This window comes from Diadema antillarum, unplaced genomic scaffold, assembly GCF_040938485.1.
Source record: "Diadema antillarum isolate AM-2024a unplaced genomic scaffold, OU_Dant_1.0 scf00000178, whole genome shotgun sequence".
Classification (NCBI taxonomy): domain Eukaryota; kingdom Metazoa; phylum Echinodermata; class Echinoidea; order Diadematoida; family Diadematidae; genus Diadema; species Diadema antillarum.
The window spans coordinates 407,006-427,477 of NW_027271067.1; the positions used below are offsets into that span (position 1 = coordinate 407,006).

The 20,472-nt window shown below is 37.9% G+C and overlaps 2 protein-coding genes across 2 annotated transcripts in view; one reads left to right on the forward strand and one right to left on the reverse strand.

Moving 5' to 3' along the window:
• LOC139722959 (phospholipid-transporting ATPase ABCA1-like) overlaps positions 1-13,428 on the reverse strand; it is a 91,864-nt gene extending 78,436 nt beyond the window's left edge. The window contains exons 1-3 of the mRNA XM_071634241.1: positions 13,284-13,428; positions 11,432-11,702; positions 8,004-8,097 (exon numbers count right to left, since the gene is read on the reverse strand). Of these exons, the coding sequence (XP_071490342.1) occupies positions 8,004-8,097; positions 11,432-11,497 (160 nt within the window). The 5' untranslated portion in view covers positions 11,498-11,702; positions 13,284-13,428. The remainder of the gene's footprint in view (positions 1-8,003; positions 8,098-11,431; positions 11,703-13,283) is intronic.
• Positions 13,429-19,460: 6,032 nt separating this feature from the next.
• On the forward strand, positions 19,461-20,225 carry LOC139722960 (dynein light chain Tctex-type 5-B-like). The gene has a single exon (XM_071634242.1). It carries the CDS (start codon positions 19,461-19,463, stop codon positions 20,223-20,225), a length of 765 nt encoding a protein of 254 aa, XP_071490343.1.
• The last annotated feature ends 247 nt before the right edge of the window (positions 20,226-20,472 follow it).

The following is a 20,472-nucleotide window of genomic DNA, read 5'->3' on the forward strand; positions in this document are numbered from 1 at the left end:
ATTGTAGATGATCCAGTAATTCTACACACTAAGAGAAGGAGACATCCAGGCCTTCATAGCTACAAATACCTATTTTGCAATTTTATTTTAAATCAAAGGCTAATTCACATAGGGAGTAACGAATTAAAATAAAAAAGAGTGAAATGGGTCAAGAAAGAAATGTATGTGAACCAGTGTTAAAATCATTGACAATGTAAACGGGTCTTGGTACATATTTTGTGATCTTGTAATGACAAACATCACCATACAGCTTTTAATAAACAAATTTCCATATAATCTGGATTATTTCCATCTGACATTTCATGAAACTTCTACTATTCCATTTGTGTCGGAAGTGTATCAGTGCTTAGCCATGTTTATGAGGCTAATACTGCCTTGAAGTGCCTCTTGCAGAAACCTGGCACAAATTGGCACTGCTCGGCGAAGCTCATTATTACGTGATGAGCCTTCTCACACAACCTATTAGTAAACCATTGTCTTGGATGTTATACAAGAGTACTGCATTCCTCCCCTCCCCCATCACCATTTTCTCTTTCTGACTTACAAAACTAAAACTCAAGAGCTTGTACAAGTCCAAATTATAAAAACTAGGAAGCCTTGTTGCCTTTATTAAAAAAAAAAGCAACATATTCCAGGAATTGATGAAGTGGTTATACTTCACCCAGTGACCATGAGACAAGCATGATGAAGAATTTTCTCCAAGAGTCCTTCTAATCATCACCATGGTGACTCAGGGAGGTTATAGCAGGCTCAAAGTTTTAATTAATCTTCTGAATGATTATTTCTTCTCAACGATTGATAGCAAATGAAAAATTCATGCTGTTGTTTATTTCACCATGCTCTTCCCAGTAAATGTCCACTGCTCACAAATCTCTGGAAATTTTTTCCTAACCCATCATGATTTCTAGAAATGTGTTTCGGTCTTTAAAGGGATAGTACAGTTTTGGTTGAGATGAGAATTTGGGCTTTTAAAGTTTTGCAAGATACCAGAAAACACTTATGATATAGCACAGAGCATACCATTTTAAGAGCATTTCAAAGTTTATTTGATGAAAATCGGGTTTGGAATAACTGAAACATCCAAAAACAAAATAAAACAAAGCGATCGTTCCAAAGTGTGGGTCCCACACTTTATTAGAATCGCTCTTTTTGGATATCTCAGCCATTTCAAAACCAATTTTTATCAAACAAACATTGAATTTCTCATAGAATTGCATGCTCTTTCATATTTCGTATGAGATTTCTTATTGTCTCACCTAAAAATGTTACAAACCTGAAATTAGGTCTCAACCAGTACTGTACAGTCCCTTTAAATTAGTCAGTTTTCTTTTCATTTATACATACATTCCATTAGGTACAGACATTACACTGCCTTAAAAAGAGAAACACTATAGTCCATGTTTAACCCACTGAGGACGGTTTGATTTACAATCTCTACAACATGCATTTCCTATAGACACTAGCCCGAGTACACTTGAGACCTTGTCCTCAATGGGTACACAAGTATTTATAATTGAACTGTTGGCAGTTATTCAAGTTTCATTAAAATTTTATATTAGCTACATGTAAAAACGTTTTAGAATTGGTAAATTTTGCATGACTTGCATGAAAGAATGATACAAGTTGCAATCTTGACTGCAAATTTCATAAGGTAATGACATCATTAATGCAGCACAAACTGTAACTCCAAAGCAGTGAATGCCGCAGTCAAAATGCGTGTGTCCTTGTGTCTGAACTATAGTCTCATTCCAGACTCAAAAGCTTTCAGCCCTTTCTTGACCCTGACCAAAAGTGACTGAGAGGGCACTATCCCATACAGCCCAGAATTCTTGGCAAAGGCACACTGTACTTGTATCAAAGAATTTGAGCATCACAATTTGAAAAGGTTTCTATGAAAGAAAGTCTGAGCAAATGTCAGGTGGTTTGACATGACCAAACTTTAGACTGTCATCTCTGTATTGATCTGTTTATTGCACGAGATCGTGGGCAGGACGCACACTGTGTTGTCTGCTGTTGAATCGATGCCATCTGTAAAGTATGACTTGCACAACACACAGTCTCAATGCCACGGCAGCACAGTGGCAAAGAAATGAACCTTTGTCTTTTCAACTGCAGACAAACTCTAGGCACAGTACAGCAATCCTCCTAGCTCTGCTCTAGTTCACGTATAACATGCGGAACAGTTTAAAATAAATCAGCCATTCATATTCTTCTTTGCTCTACCAGTTGCTTGTTCGGGCAGATCTTGCCCAACTATTGCATGTTATTCTAAGCTGGCCTTTGTACCCTTTTTCTATCTGGAAATGATAATGGAAAGGTCTAGAACAGAGACTATACCCATATCACTGTAGAGCAGGAAATCACCAAACATACAAGTCGTTGATTGAAAAAAAAAAACATGTCAAAGACTGCCATCTTAAAATACCATCTGACATTTTACGCCACATACAGTAACTATCAGAAAATCTGAAAGAGTTCAGTAGGGAACTTTTCTGTCTATACATTCCTGCTACTAGTATATTTACGTTTAGACATTATTACTTTTTCCCCTTCAAAATTCTGTATCTGAAAAGAATGTATAGAAGAAGAGATACTGGTAGATACATGTACATTGTAGATAATCAGTCTTTTCCCCTCAGAATATATGTGACCCGCTATAACAAAAGGATCCTACACTCGTTAACGGCTGAGCCGAGAAAATCGAGTTTGAAGTCACATCATCAAAATTGGTCTAAACAATTGGATTTCTGTTTTTTGCATAATTTTGTAACTAGTCTAATGTTTTGTTCATCATCTGCCGAAATTTCGAAGCTAAATGATCAAAGGAAAGGCAAGAAATCAGCGTTTTTCTGGGTCATGATTTTCCGACTTTCAATGTAAAAGAAACGTGTCCGAAGATTTTGATTTAGCGCCGCAGCTAGACTCCACCCTAGCAACGAGGGAGTGATCTGATTGGTCAGTGCGTGGCATCCTGATTACCGATTAGTCATGGATGGACCGCTGGCGCTAAGCTTGAATGAACATGACGGAGGTCGCTTGGAGCAGGCCTTCTATTGTCAAGCGGTGAAAACTGTCTCGCCTGCCCTTGACCATGAGAGCGTCGGAAGGACTACTTTGAAGGCGTTTTTCTCGAAACTCTAATTTCCTCAACCACCAGACGTGGGCTGATAAAATCATCGATATCTCCACAACCAAGTACTTTTATGAGTTGTGCTATGTATGGAATTAAAGTAGAAGAGTATGGGAATAATATCATGCCATTTTCAGAAAATTTTCCTCCCCCGACTTTCGGATCCTTTTGTTGTAGCGGGTCACATATTGTTCCATGGCAGCCTAAAGATTATTCAAGAAAGCTGAGAAATTGCTCCCCAGACAGACAGAATGTTCCAGGGATGATGCAAATGAACCTAGTAGTTTTCATTGTCTGATCCAGAGTGACTGACAACATTACGCCTCAACAGCCATGTTTAATAAACCAATCCAGGGACTTTACTAATGCTGAGACAGGAATAAAACTGTCTAAACCCTTTAGAAAGGAAGAAAAAAGATATAAAAAAGGCGAGCGGTTATCATCCATGGAAATCATGCTTTCCAGTTGCTAAGGGCAACAGTCATAAAGAATCATGGTACAAAAGAGGGGTAACCATGGCAACAATGGAGTTGTGCACGTCTAGCTCATTTCATCGGGCAGTCAACGACCACTCTGCTCAAGCTCATGGTGAAGTTAATGACCAGTTTGTGATTCACATCAGGATGAGAAGTCAGTTGAATTCCCTTCTTGAGGTTCAGCTATTTGTACATTCAACTTGTTGCTTCCACTTGCTTTTCATTCAATCGTACAGATTAGATTCCCTTGCTCTATTCTTCAAATGGAAACAAACTAAGATTACTCTTTAATTCTTCCATCACCTCTCTCAGTCTCATGCATACAAATTATGTATTTTGAAATGTAAAAAAAAAATCCAGGAAAATATGAAGTTCTTCCAGGAATGTCTAGAGGTGACTGACATATACTGTAGGCCTATCCATCAATACAAAGACATGGATGAACAGTAGAAATCAGAATGTACAGCACAGCACTCCTGTATTCCTATGGGTGCAATAATCACGCAATGCTTGCCAATCCGAGTTGCAGTGTCAAGATTCCTTTGTTCATTTGTTTTCAGGCTTTTATCTAAATCGGCAACTGGGCAAAAGGGTTTTTTTTCCAGACTGATAATACCAAACCTGTCCACTGTTTACATTGCCCTGATCAAAAGGGGAGGCCAGATCTTCAAGACAAAATAAACAGCTCAATCCCATTTCCAAAAAGACAACGCTATCACTACAGAGTACGGCTGTAGTTATCAGTACACTTCCACCAGGTACACAGTACAAGTGTCATTCTTTATGTCGGGTGTTTAATACGAGTTTCAAAACTGCAGTCAATGTTGCATTCACTACATACATGTAAGTACATTGTATGTAGTTTTGTATTCTCTACAGTTTTTCTTTTTCTACATACACCACATAATCAATCAACAAAACTTTGGAACAGAATGATACTCTGAGTCTTAACGATGTGCTATAAGTTGTAGTTTGATGGGAAGACAGGATAATTTTGAGCATGAAACATGGGCAAATACACTGACAGGAGTTCTCAGCACAATAGAAATTAATGTAAAGTGGATAATTCAAACAGTCATCTGCCACCTTCACCAGTATATCATACTATGAAAAATATATATATATATTTAATGAGTTATGATGTACCTCAAAAGTTGATAATAGTTAACCATCACTGCAATTAGGGATACTGCACTTCAATACAAACAAAAGGAGCATAAATGGTTCATGAGCAGCTCTGTAAAAACATATGAAGCTTGATAATTCCATAACTTCATATTGCCATGCCACATCATTTTTTTTTTTTAGAACACTTTTACCAAGGAAGTGCCTCCCTGCTTTTACCATTCTGGTTGCATGATGTTAATTGTTACTATATAGGCCTACCAGTACTGTTATCACAGTCCATTGGAACGTGCAGAGGAATTAATTGCCAAAGTCACAAACAGAGAAGCAATGAATTCTGCCTTACTTTTTCAAGCCAAACAGCTCAATAGCTGCAGATCTCATTCAATAATAATAGCAAAGCAGCTGCACAGTGGCAAACTGCAGTACGGTAGCAGAAAAAAAAAATCATTCAATGTCACATCCTGTAAGATCTCAGATCACTAATAGAAAACACAGACCTACTCTTGTTAAAAATATCAAGGATCGTGACATCATAGAAAATAATCACCCACTTACTTGATCGGGGCAAACAGGTACTGTCTAATAAATTTTAGTAGCAGACAGGGAATCCTACAATATAAAGTATTCATACATTATACAGTGTACACTCTGTACATGTACCCCAGCAAGCGCGTATCAGATGGGAGGGGTGGGGGGGGGGGGGGGGGCACAAGTAAGCATGTAATTTTACCTAATTAGCAACATAGTCTGCAATTTCAATAATAAATTCTGAGCCATGACAATCCCCCCAGGCAACAAGGGCTGCTATTCTTCACTTGTCAACAGGATTAAATGTCACTTCACAGAATTAGATTTCTGTTCATTTTAATGTCAAGTGAAACCTCATCACTGCTTCGTCAGCTCAGGGGTGCAGTGCAAACACAGGCGTAAAACATCAGTGATTACCCAGTGAACTGTAAAATACATGTATGACTTGATGAAATTTAATACAGGTATTAACAGAAAGGGACACAACTGTTGAAGCATGAGATATTCAGTCTATCAAGCTGAACAAACATTTGCACGACACATTGTCATCAACTTTGAACACTGGTATTCATGCTTTAATTACTGACTATAGTTCTACACCTTGGTGTATATATTTGAAATCAAATCATATTTCATGTACATCTGAAGACTGCTAACAGTCTACACGTACATGTAGTTTTAGAAAGTGCACACTGGTAGGTGCATGTCGACTGAAAAGAAGTTAATACATGGCTATGAGATAGGGTCCAACAAGGCAGTCTATTGACATGTACATTGTACCTGTGTCAATAATCATACATCCACTATACCACATTGTTAAATACAAGCAAACAAAACCTAACAAAGTACAGGATGTAGCTATTCATGCAGTCACATGTTACACATTGTATTTTGATGAAGGGTGTGTTCCGTCTTTGTCAAATGTGTCACCTTTTAATTGTATTAATTCAAGCGTGTTTATCAGATTTTTTTTCCCCCTTGGGAAGCAAAGATGGGCTTTTTCATAATAATTTCAATAGACTGTTCAATCCTGACGATCCAATACATGGTTTAAACAAGAATCCTGTATTTGAGAATTTGAGGATGGATCTGCCATCATAATTCAAGGCACAGCTGAATTTCAATTCAATTGCATTTCTGCATTGCACCTGAATCACCTCTCTCCATTGATTTCCCCCCAGTAGAAACTTTAATTTTCAATGCAAGGCTGTTGTTGAAGTATCCATTAACAGACACATGTTATTACTGCCATACAGCAAGTCAGCATGATATTGAATGACAGGACTCCTAGACAAGGATTAACTGCGGACTCTCAAGACTGCTCATGCATAAAGTTTGCGGCTTGAGAAGAATGTTAATTGATATCATGATCACAATTATGTTCAGGACCCTGGTAATATTCGTGGCTCTCTTCCAAAGCAAGCATAACATATTTCCAACTGCTCAGAGATGAAGTGGAATATTGCTACCATCCTAAATGTAGTTCCTGGTTAAACTGTTTAAGCACTATGCATGTACCATTCAGTTACTTAAAATTTGAATTTTGAAGATCAGTGGAAATCTACACACTGAGAAATTTCTGAAATCAATGTATACCAGAGATAACAGAACAATTTGCCTGGATTTCCTCTTCATGCTTTATTTCCAAGAATGCTTATTTTGTCTGGGCAATGACAAAGTGGCAGGGGGGGGGGGGGGAGGAGAGCAAGAAAGAAATGAGCTGTGTCTGTAATTTTGAGAGCTGTCTCAAAAATGAAGTAGAGAAACAACGAAGATACTTTTAACTTGTCTCGTACAGCATTATTTTCAGCGTAGTTCAGGAAGCTATCAGGCGTCAAAGACCGCAGACATATTCTACCGCAAGTGGGGAACAGTATCTGACAGCTATAGATACCGAAGCCGTCATTAAGATTGGTTGCCATAGCAACAACTTTTTTTCTTCCTTATCTAAAACTTAATGCATGCCCAGGGTAGTTATAGTGCTCAAATTTCTATCTTCCACTCTACAGACTCTGTTAAATCTATTTCTGTTTTTGTTTTGTTTTCTTTTCTTATTATTAAAGGCAGGCTTAAAATGTCAACAATTTAGTACTGTCAGATCTTGCACATTGATGAGCTCGCTTTTTTTTTTCCATTCTATCTCAAGAAGAAATATTAAGTCAACTTTTTCTCTTTTTTCAATATTTCATGCAGCATTTTGTATTTTTCCACTTCACTTCTGATATATCAAGGGATGCTTTGTGCGGTGGTTGCCTGAGTTCTTCTGAAAAGGCATTGACTGAGTCCTTCCATGAATCTAACATGACTTGCACATGTGACAACATTTGATGTACCAGAACAGGCACGTGGGTGGGGTGGGGAATGGAGAAAGAGCCAAGCTGCCAACCTCCAGTTTACATTTACCCCCCCCCCCCCTTTCTTATTTGCACAACAACAATTTGAATGACTACCGGTACTCCAGAGATGTTTAAGTTTACTTCATTAGTATGGTAAAGCAAAATCAAACAACCGAACTGGGAAAAGTCTCATTAGAATTTAGAAAGGGACATACATGATAACCATAACAATATGTACATTGAAAGCTGTCCTGAACTTTAGAGAGGCATTTTGTTTAATTCTTCACTTTAATTGCGAGAAGTTCATGCACAAAAATATGGGATATTTTATGAAATCTACAAAGGACAGTGTCTCTCAAAGGTAAACTCTAATTTCTGCTACTTAAGGTGGTATCGAAAACTTACATTCTTTCTTGAATTCTGGCGGCTCATTTTTCCGGACTGAAGCGAGGATGATGAATATGACCAGTGGCCATAGGAGCTCAATAATGATGCGTATCTGGGGAAACAAAGAATCAAATTGATTTAAACTGTAAACAATAACTGGTGTTAAGAAAAAAATAAATAAACATGGTAGATTGGCAACCATGTACACTGTATCATCTTTCATTATGAAGTCATACATACATAAACTGCACAATGATGTGATATCTTCCAATAATAATGATCCCATGCCTACCGATTGTTTAATTATGTGATGGGATCAACTAATATCCAAGAGAGCTAGATTTTAAATGATATATATATATATGCAAAATTAAGGCCAGCATGTTAAGCACTGATTATAAAGGACATTTAAGAAAGACAGTGCCTTTACAGTTTACAGAAATCTTGAATTCTCATCAGAGCCCGAGATACATACTGTAAGATGAACCTACAATACATACACACCATACAGACGACTGAATTTATCAAAGACATTGTACTCTATAAATGGCAAGGCATATTACGTACTGGTATGTTGGCGTGTGAGAACATTTTTTTCTCCTTTACACATTATTCACACACACACACACACACACACACACACACACACACACACACACACACACATACTGTACAAACAATACACAGTGATCAAATTACACACTTTTCAAATGGCTGTTTCAGCCATACGGTTGAACAAATTAAACCACTGTGAAGCTCCTGGTAGGCACGACTTTTGTTCCACATTATAAAAAAAAAAGAACACACAAACACACACAAGTAAAGTTTCTAGAAAAAGAATTGTCTGCAGTGCCTGATTTAAAACAAAAAACAAAACAAAACCCAGCCCTCCCTTTTCATTGGAGGTTGAATCTAATCAAGTAATACATATATACAAAACTTATTCTCTTTGTTTAATATTCTTCTTCTTCCTTTTTTTTTTTTAATTATTACCGGTATTATTATTAATGGTATCTTTATTCAACAAATCATTGATCGCAGCCAGAGGCTGAATTCCTTATCAGAAAACAATGTTACACTTGCCTTATAGACAAAACAAGACATTGTAACTTCCATACAATTAGAAAGTATATAAAATAAAAGAAGCATGCACTTCTTGATATTCAGACATCAGATTTTTTAAAGAAAAACTTGCATCAATGTCCACAGCTGCACCAGTGACTCGTATTACAAATGCACCACAAATGCACCACAAATTTTATGCACTGGGCAACAATTAGGTGATGATATTATATAAAGAGTTTAAAAGTTATATAGCCTCATGTGAATGTCATTTAAAAACCTTCAATGACAACAGGAAGCCTGGATTGTTGATGCTGTTTACTCGTTTTCCATGTTTCATTTCTTTCCTTTTCCATATTACATTTGGTATGTCTTTTTGTATTAGGGTGGCAGGACCAGGGAAATTTGGACCAGGTAAAGTTGGAATGCAGAAAGTTGGACTGCGGAAAGTTGCCAGGAAATGAAATAGAAATTGTTATACCCAACGTTCTACTAAACACAATTTACTTGCTCTTTTAAACGGATGTAATCCCTACTACTGTGAGTTGAAAAACAGCTGCTTCAATGAAGCACGTGCCGGACAGTAACTATTGCAACAGACAGTGAAAGCCATGCACACGTTGCTACTGAGAGTTCAAGGAATAGAACAATTGATAATACTTCATTAACCCAGAATTTGTTTTTTGTATGTTTTCCTCATTTTTTTCATCTTTGGGTGTGTATATCTTTCTTTTTTCTTTTTCTTTTCTGGGGGGAGGGGGGCAAAGGGGCATGAAGCCAATCATGTGTGCAATTCTGTGAGGCATCCATTTTGCTTTACCAAGTACATTGTACCAGCGGTACTAGTTATTGCTTAAGATGACAAAGAGTTAAATCTTTGGAAAAACACTACCAAAACAAAATTGTTCTGATGGAAGCCATTTTGGGAAAACTGTGTGTCAGATGTCAAAGGTCAGCAGATGCTTTGTTTTGGTAATATACGTTTTTAATCTTGCGCTTCCTTTTGCATTCAGAATCTAAGAAAGCCATATGAATGAACAAAAGAATTTACTAATAGGGCCAGCGTGTCAGATCATCAAGGCAGCTGGCAGATTTCACCTCCAGAGAACAAAAGACCAGGAAGCCGTGCACAGCCCATTAACAGACCCACCACCAGTACCCTCACAACAAATCACAGGACAACAATTTGTTATATAAAACGAGCGAGAAAAATTCAAATTGTAATCAGGTTTCGTTGGTCGGGGCAGAAGGGTGCTGTGGGGAGACATCACAGCCACCATTCCCCGGAGCCTGCTGTGCAGCTTGCGACCTTTGACTCACACTCAAAGTGACAACTCCCCCATTCTCCAAGAAGCCCTGCTATTTGCAGTCTTTGCTTCTTCTCTTTTTTTTCTCTCTTTTTTTTTAGCACCCTGCCGATTCATGAATCACCACTTCCACAAGAATCTGCTGTATTCCTTTCTCCTTAATCCCCTGGTCGTTCCCTCTCCGCACAAAGGCAAAATCACCCAATTAACGCACAAACAAGACGTACAAACTGTATGTAAAGCCCGATGAACTCGTGTCCTTTATGCAACAACACACTTCTTGGAACTATTGTTGCGTCAATTTGGGTTCAATCTAACTTGTGCACTTTTCTCAGGCTAAAGCTTTCATTGAACAAGTAACCAATTTCACATTTTTGTAAAACTAAAAAATACAATAATTGTTATAATAATCTTTGTTTTTTTATGGGGGGAGGGGGGTCAGGGAAGATACAAGCACTTGATGAGGAACAACACACCAGCCACATAAAAAGAAATTAAGAGTCAAATCCAGCATTCTTTTTTGTTTTAATGACTGTATAGTTTCCAATTATAATATCTCCCTGATTTACTAAAGAATTCATATTACTTCCTTTTATTTGGTACATGTAGGTTAAACTTAACCAGAAATCATACCTACATTCCATTAGATTTCTATCTCAGGGAATAATTTTCGAACTCAAATTTGATTAGCAATTTCAGCTGATGAACAATATTTCACATGGTATCCTGTACACCTCTATGGAAGAAAACTGCTATACAAAAGTTAGTTTGTGTAGCAGTGGTGTAAAAATGCACAGCAAATTGCGATGCGATACCAGGAAAATTATTCCCTGTATCTTTTTAGAGATAAACTTAATCAAGAATTCTGGTTGGTAAAATCAAGTTTGAAAAGAGTCAATTGATAACCTATTAAATGTGATGTCATTTACTTGTAAACATGTATAGATGTACAAGTGTATTTCCCATCTGTAAAAAGCAAAATAACATCCACAATGTAAGAACACATGAACTCTTTCACAATCCACATATCAAATTTTTACATACAATGTACAACTCTGTCATATGATCAGTTCGTACCTTTTGTCGTTTTCTCGATGTGAAATTCTTCCACACGAGGAGCTGTAGCTGTCGCCAGAACCCCATACTCCCCGCGTGCACACTACACTCTCTTCGCAGAACGAATGGCGACTATAAACATTCACTGACAATGATTCCTTTTAAAAAAAAATGTCACTTGCAAGAAGAATAATTCTCCACCATAGGCATTTGTCCCAGTCAAGGATGAACGCTTGTTCTGTCACAAAATCCAGTAATAGGAAAGCTGGAAACGTAATACTGATGATCGCATCTGCAGCACACAGGAAAGAATAAACCAGAGGAAGAGTTTACAGTCAAGATTCTGTTTAAAAGCACATACTGCTATAACAGGAAGGCTTTAAAACCAGTATACATACCAATAAAATATGGGATTTTGTAACTTTCACATATGGCATCAGAACAAGTTGATCTACATGTTATCATACTAAAAAGCTTACATGGCACACATAATATGAGGATGGGCTACAGTACATGTGGCCTTTGCATATGCAGAACCCCATTGCTCAGACAATTGCCCCAACAAATTTACTTTTCAAATCATACTATTTTGAATCTTCATGGTACCGGTATACACAGATTCACACCCCATTTGTAAATATTTGTATTTCTCTTGCACTGTTTTTTTTTTTCATGAGCTGTTTGGGAATGCAAATAATAAACTACACATTTCAAGCACAATACTTGACTCGGCGCATTTGCACATAGATAAGGATATTAGATCTTCTTTTTGTCAGTACAACAGTAGTATGAGAAAAACACAATAACTGAATCTGGTCTGAATCTAATTCAAAAAACATTTAAAGTCACAATAAGATGTAACTTCAATCCCACAGATTAACTGGTGAATATTACTGAACTGTAAACAACAGACAATATGGTCAATTATATGCACACCTAGATAATAAATTTATGTCATTTGAAGAATGTTCAACAGATTGTTACAAGTCAGAAAGCAATGAGAAACACAACAGTTCACTACAGTAACACTGACATTATTTGATGTTGCACACGAGAAGACCCATTTAAGTTCTCTTCAAACATTTCTTTCAAAATTTACTTTAAAATAGTAAATTTAGTCTACCAAACAGCTTTGAGAAGATAAAGGCCAATATTGAATATACTAGACCTAAGCACTAGCCGATCCATGAATGTTTGAGCAGACTTAAAAGGTTGTGCGATGTTTAAACAGCACTCAACAACCAGATAAAATGAGACTGGGATTGCCCAAGATTAACTAGTCTATTTGAATAGTATATTCAAAATATGGGACAAATTGTTGACATTAAAAAACTGCATTTTTTGTTTTTGTTTTAAATGCTTGTTTGTTCGTTTTGTAATGGCCGGGCTGCGCATCCTGGGGTATACATCTATTGTCTATCTAACATATTGGTTACTTCACACATCATTGTTTCAAAGCCAATGCAAATGTTATTGCATGTGATTTGAATTTTAATAAGGATTTTTACTTAGTATTGTGACATTTAATACACATGCTAAACACTTAAGTTTCACTAAACGTAACTTGCACAACGAGTAAATCCGTTTGTTATGGACAATCACAATAGAGGTGGAATTAGATCTATATCCCTGGCTGCGCAAAACCCACGTCTACCAGCAGTACTATACCCACGGCCACGAACTACCTGGTACAGCTGTTGACTGTCTGTAAGCCTATTGAATGGGAACAAAGCCAAGCCAGCGGGTCGGGTCCGGCGCTCATGCGTATCGTGACATCGCACATAATAAGGTCCCCAAAAGGGCAAATCATGTAACACAAAAACTACAAGTTAATCATATCAAACAAGCAGAGAGAGATATTGGCCTATCTCACCTGTTTCAAGCTGCTCTCTCCCCCGTGCGTGATGAAGGCAGCACTTATATTGGCATGTAAGCTTAACATTACAGAAGAGTCATTTTAACATGGAACACTGTCCCTGTCCCGCGGCCTCCCGCCGGCTGTTTGGTAAGTCACTGTAGATTCGTCGTTCCGAAACCGACCAATGTACGTACGTACCAGCGAAGCAGTGCAGCTCTAGCTAGCTCTTCGCTTCGGATGCGGAGCGGATGTAACCTGGCTTCCACGAAACGCGATGTGATCTGGAACACCGGCTGATTGATGTAAACAATATAGTGAAGGTGACGATAGATGGCGCAATACCCAAACGTACTACGTACTAGCAAGTTACCAAGGGGGGGGGGGGGGGGGGGGGGGGGGGGGGGGGGGGGGGGGGGGGGAATGTGGACGTGGCTCCGTACAACTGCGTCGTCCTTGAATACACCCAACACGATCCGAGATATAAGTGAATGGTCTATTATTGCAACATTTAATCACAAAATAAAATTTCAAAGAAAAATATAGATGGATATTTTAGAGACATTCAAATAAAAAATAAAAAAATCCCTCACTACATACAAAAACGACCCAAGTCCATAAGAGGTCATTTCGAGTAAACTTTAAAAATTCAGATCTTTTTTATTTGTAAAATGATATTCTATTTAACTGTGATTGAAAGACAACATTGTAAATACAAATCAATACATTTATTATTACCATAATTCATTTTTACATTAATTGTGGAGAGGTCATTTTGAATGATGGACTTGGGTCGTTTTTTTTTTTTTTAATCATAATGGATTTGGGTCGTTCTTTGAATCATATAACAGGATAGGCGGCTATATGAACGGCATGGTAAAAGCAATAGTTAAGAGAATTTTGATTTTAGTCCGTATGGCCTGCAAATTTGTAATTGTCTACCATAGCATAATGTCCCCTCAGCACTATACTAATTCATCATAAGTGTGTATCTGTGTGTGTGCATGTCTGTGTGTACTGGAGCTTCAATATGCACGTGTATAATGTGTTAAACACTAGTACGTGGAAATGTCTTCCATTTGTCTCTTATAAGCTATAATATGTGGACGATGTAACTAAGGAACCGCTAGAGGTACCCAATTGAAACTTTGTACATGCATTTATAAGTGGATAAAGCTGTTCCCATTAACTGTTGGTTGCACATACCTGTCAAGGGTCAAAGGTCATTGGTCAAGTTTTAGTTGTAAAATGTCACAATTTTTCCCGTGTCTCTGCAGTGCAGGAAAGTATCTTCATAAGAAGTTTTATTCTATACACGGTATTACCAGACACTATCAATTCTCTTAATCTGTTTTTCGGCCATTTTGTTCAAAGGTTAAGATACAATAGCTGTCATTTCACTAGTTTTGGCCATCTTCTAAAATGGTTTGATTGCTACATTTCCAGTTACTCCTAAATTCAGACCATAGGTCTATTATTATTATACATGCGCACTGAAAACATGAACTTCTCTACATGATTCCCCAATAATTTTGTTTAATTCAAATGGCAGAAACTTGCTTCTTTTGCAATGGATTGTTAACATTTAATCACAAAATAATACTTCAAAGAAAAAAAAATAGATATTTTACAGACATTCAAATCTCTTCCCTCTCTATCCCAGTCTTTGTAATGATTTGTGGTTTTATTATATTTTGCCGAAATACCACTACTGAATTATTATGTTTGTAAGCCTACCCATTCTAAAATTGATTGTTTACTTATGAATAACATGGCTTTTACTTACGATATTTCTCATTTCTCTCTACAAGTTGACTAACGTTTTGAAATATATCATCTCTTATAACAATTCATGAGTCTCTATATAGTCGAATTCTTTCAGACATGCACAGTGTATTTGTGTGTGTGTGTGTGTGTGCGTGTGTGTGTGTGCAGAATTTCATGTTATTTCTCTTATAAAAACAGGGTATGATTTGGTAAAAAGAACCAAATATATCGTACTGTATGTTTGAAAAATGATTTAGCAGCACAAGAAAGAAAAATACAGCTGTTTTTTTTTGTTGGTGGACATATTAATTTTATTGTTAATATGGATTTGACATTGAATGAAACTCAAATAAAGAATATTATAAAACAAAAAAGTGTGCTTTTATTCGATATCCTATGAAAACAATGAGGCAAACGGGAGATGAATTTATTTAGCACTTAAAATAAAACGTCACAAAAGCATCATAATGGAGCATTTCAGTCTAATATGCAGAACACTGTGCGTTATTCCAATTATATACGTTATGATATGTAACATCGAATAAAATTAATATGTTATTTAATTCCGTAAACCTGATGCCTGTCAGTCTATCGCCACAAAATGTTTTTAATGTAGGCCCTAATTTCCATGTAGGCTTATCTCTTTGGCCTATAATATGTATGATTTTGATTATGGTGAGTATGACGTGTATACAGGTTTGTAGCTCTTATTTGTGATGAGTACGGTCTCCATTTAATTTTTTTTTCTTTGGCTGATGGCTTTTTATCAATTCGTGATGGAGACAAAGAAACGATGGTCCTGTATCAATAACTCTTTACTTGTTTGTTTTGTATTTCACTCTTTCTTATTTCCTTCGTGCCACGCCTCAAAGCAGGATATTTAGAGGATGCATATCATTCAAATTTGCTAGATTATGTTTTAACGATGCACAAGAATTGCTTTTTCATAATTCCGAACACTGGATATAAAAATGGGATGAACAAAATGATTCAGTGACTTGACCAGATTTTAATTGCAGGGGCTTTTGAAGGGTGTCTTTTAAATGCGGCTAAACGGTCGAAGTGGAAGTTCCAATAATTTGCTTTTCACAGGTCATAATAAACATCCTTTACGACTTGCCCAATTTTCACGAAAATTCCTTCTTAGAATGGCGGAGGGTACAAGTGTATCGCTTGCATGCCCTTGCAACAAAAAAAAAGGAAAGAAAAGAAAAGAAAAAAATAGAGATTGATTTACGAGGAGAATGGATACGCCTTTTCGAAATTCTCATGATAATACTATTTTCTTTTCCAATACATACGCAAGATTCTCTATATGTCTTAATTCTTTCTATAATTTTTGCTTAATGTCATGGCTGTCGTGATCCTTTAAATCTTGTAAATCGGATCTACAAGAACCATAGAATCATACAAAGCTTACAGATAAAACATCAAGCCCTTCTAATAGATGTTAATAATAAACATTATCTATAACATGAATTCTTTATTATCATTCTCACTATTTTTAGTGGTATAAATAAATTCACAAAAGCATTTTGTACATCCACCAACGTCATAACCAACTCAACTTTCACTTTTTTTTTTATGACGCAGCAGGTGATCAAATATTGTAAGACGACTTCAGTCAAAACAAAATACATATCCTTCCTTCCTGAATATTTAAATGGGTTTCAGTTTCAGTGTATTTCCAAAAACATATAGTGAGTGTGAATGACAAACATAATATTATATATCAATAGAATTGTATTGTATTTTTATTAGACTTCTTTATATTTCTTCAATAATCACTATCCTCTTGGATCTGAACCTCGTGGATAAACAAAGAGAAACCAGTCGATGACTTTCTTTCTCTTTCTCTCCCCTTATAGCTCTCTCTATCACTCTATTTTTTATTTGTTTATATATCTATGACTCTATTTCTCTCTATATATCTCGATATCTCTCTGTATATCTCTCCCTCTCTATAAAGTTGTAAAGAGATATAATCATCATATCTCTTAATAACTCTCTCCCTCTATATATATATATATGGTTATTCCCTCCTTTCTCTATATCTCTCGATATATGTGTCATTATTCCTCTTTTATATCTCGCTATCCCTCTGTCTGTCTCTCTCTCTCTCTCTATCCCTCTTCCTATCTCCCTCTATTATATTCATATCTTTTATCCATCTCTGCATCTATTATATATCTCGCTATCCCCTATCTGTCTATCTATCTCTGTCCCTCTATATATCTATGTAGGCCTGTATCTTTCTATCACTCTATGTTCTATCCATCCATCCATCCATCCATCCATCCATCCATCCATCCATCCATCCATCCCTCTCCTTTTCCCTCCACCCCGTCTCCCCCCCTCCTCAGAAACTCCAGTCTCCATTCGTGACAAGCGTATAAGAGTTTGGACAAATATCATCAAACTATGGCGACTTCTGCCCCTCTTCGCACCATGGCAACCGAAACGTTAGGACAAGTCGCGTTCAACGCCAATGTTTGGATGCTGTCAAAATGCTCTACTGTGTGGCCCTTTTCTGCACAAGCACCCGACATGAAGAGGTATGTTTACTCTGCAGCTCATCAAGTGCCAGTTGGCTCATCTGCCCTTCTTGCGCCAACTATTTTGATTGTAATGAGATCGATCAGAACTCAGCGAATATGTCACGCAGCAAGCAAACAATCACTGAATTATTACTTGTAATCAAGGATGAATGATGGAATCGAAATAAAAAATACTGTATTATTTGAAAAAAAATGTTTGGTCAAATGATATCTGATTTCCAACTCTCCGTGTCAATCATTACTGTGTTTTTTGTTTTGTTTTTTCTTTTTCAGAATTTTAATTGCCTATCCCGAAAGATGCTGGATATAGGATATAGATAATTCTGACGAAGAATACTGCTAAGAAGATCAATCCTTGTACCTTTGAATGTAGAAAATTGAAGTCTTACCGAGTTCATACCGATTATGAGGAAAAGAACGAATGAATGATGATGATTGTTATCATCATTATCATTATTATTATTATCATCATTACTACTACTACTACTACTACTACTACTACTACTACTACTACTACTACTACTACTAGTTTAGTACAAATAGTACTACTGGCTTGCATGAAAAAAAAATAATGCACACACGCACAATGCTCCAAGAGCGGCAATAACAAAGTCTGTTTTCGTTCTAAATAACACCCAAATTTTTCTCACGCTTTCAATCTTAAAAAAACACCATCTATCAAAGCAAATTAACAAAACAGAGAGATTTCATTCACATGATTCATAAAGGAATAAGATCAAAATTCGTCATAAACTTCATCTGTGTGTTGTATTTATGTATGTGTGCGTTTGTTTGTGTGTGTGTGTGTGTGTGTGTGTGTGTGTATGTGTGTGTGTGAGGATTGTGTATCAATGTGTATGTGAAGTGTGTGTAAATGTGTGTTGACGAAAACCAATGACCGCTTGATAGATCAAGTCACTGTTTCTGTGAAAAGAAGAAAAGAAAAGAAAAGAAAAGAAAGGAAAAGACTGCTTTAAAAAAGGAGGCAAAACCTTGAAAAGTGTAGTACAGGATGAGTGTTTGCATTGCTATTAAAGAGACACCTATGTCAACTGTGCGGGATTATAAGGCCTGTGTGTTCGTTTTAGCGTTACCTTCTTGCGCCATCCAAACTCAAAGCCACTCTTGATAACAGGCCTGGACGGCGTCTGGGAAAGCGGTATGTATTAACGTCATGGAATCGAGCGGGGAAAAAAAAAATCGCCAGGATCTGCGTGGACTTTGTTTTCAACGAAATTTGAGCGCACATTAACGCAGCCGGACCTGGAATTGGACATAGGATTGAGAATTCTACTGATGCTGACAAACATTAGCCTGTAGTACATGTTGTAACTTACTATGTGGGAAACAACACAGATGTGGCGGGGATGAGGTGATCGCTTGACGCAAGCGATACTCTGGAGTAAGGCTGCGGCAGCGCGCATGAATCGGTTCGAGCTAATTTGAGACTTGCGGAACGAGGAAGAACGTGCCTCGAAATGTTATTTTCCCTCCTCCACTCAGCTTTCTTCGTGTACAAAATTACTTCAATCTTACCTGACTAAGCTGGAGGGGGTCATTGTCTTCCTCAGACGAAGAAACGTTTTGCTCTAATGCTTCTCTTGGAGAAAACGGAGAGTACACAAACCCGGAGAAGTCGACCTCGGTGATTTCATCAGTGTTATTTTCCTAACTGCTCAGACTAGAGGAGAATGCGTGGTGGGAGGTTGATTTGATTTTGAAACCATCGCAGAGGAATAAGTGAAACTTTATTTAAATATTTCTCGTTTTATATTAATCTGCGTGAATAGATAAATGGACAATGAATTCTAAACCGAGGAAAAACAAAAATTCGACATCGCCTTCGAAGAATTCGCCCAGAGGTGGAGCAATGCCGAAAAGCTCCAGGTCTTCGACCCCGTCAGTGCCTCCTGGTGGGAAAGGAAATTCGTCATCGACGACTTCGGTCAAGGGAGGTGTGCCACAGCGGAAGATATCGCAGAGTAGCACACAGGCCCCGTCGATCATGAACAGACAATCTCAGTCCATCAGCTCGGCCACATCGAGGAAGATGTCCCAGGCCAGCGGTGTCGGCAGCAGACGAGGAGACCGAGACGACCAGGAAGGGGCCGTCGCTAGCCTCAAGCAGAGCTTTAGGAGTCTGATGATCACCAAGCGGATGGCGCGATCACTCCGACAACGAACGTCGCAACGCCTGGCCGATCGACGGGGCGTCAGCTTCATCTCCTACACGGATCGACCTCGACGGAGGTCGCCAACCGCCCAGCACCAGCCGCGCGTCGAGAACAGCTACCAACTCGAGCCCCGCGAACGATTCTCCATTTACACCAGCAGCATCCACGACATCATCAAGAGCCTGGTCGATTCCCGGCTCGAAAGCATGAAGTACGACGCAATCCGGTGCTCGAAGGAAGCAGAGGAGCTGTCGAACCTCATCAAGGACCGCGTGAAGACGCTCGGCATCAGACGCTATAAGCTGATCACACTGGTGCACATCGGCAAGCTGTTCGGGCAGGGCATGCAGATCGGCAGCAGGAACTCCTGGGACCCCCAGCGGGATTCATTCGTCAGTTACCGATTCCAAAATAGCTCCATATTTTGTGTGGTCACTGTGTACGGCGTCTACTATGAATAAAATAATTAATATGTGGGTATGATGTCTACTAAATAATCATTATTCCATTTGACCCATAAACATGATAAAGTACCCAAGTCACCTGTCTGGTGAATGCTGGTATTGCTCTTGGAATACTGCTGTCATGTCATTTGACAAATATGAGTACCGGTAAATATCATGTTGCCAAGACAATTTGAATGAACGGTTATATACCGCCCCCTCTTTACGGAATTCCTGGATCCGCCCCTGCTGATTGTCACTGGTT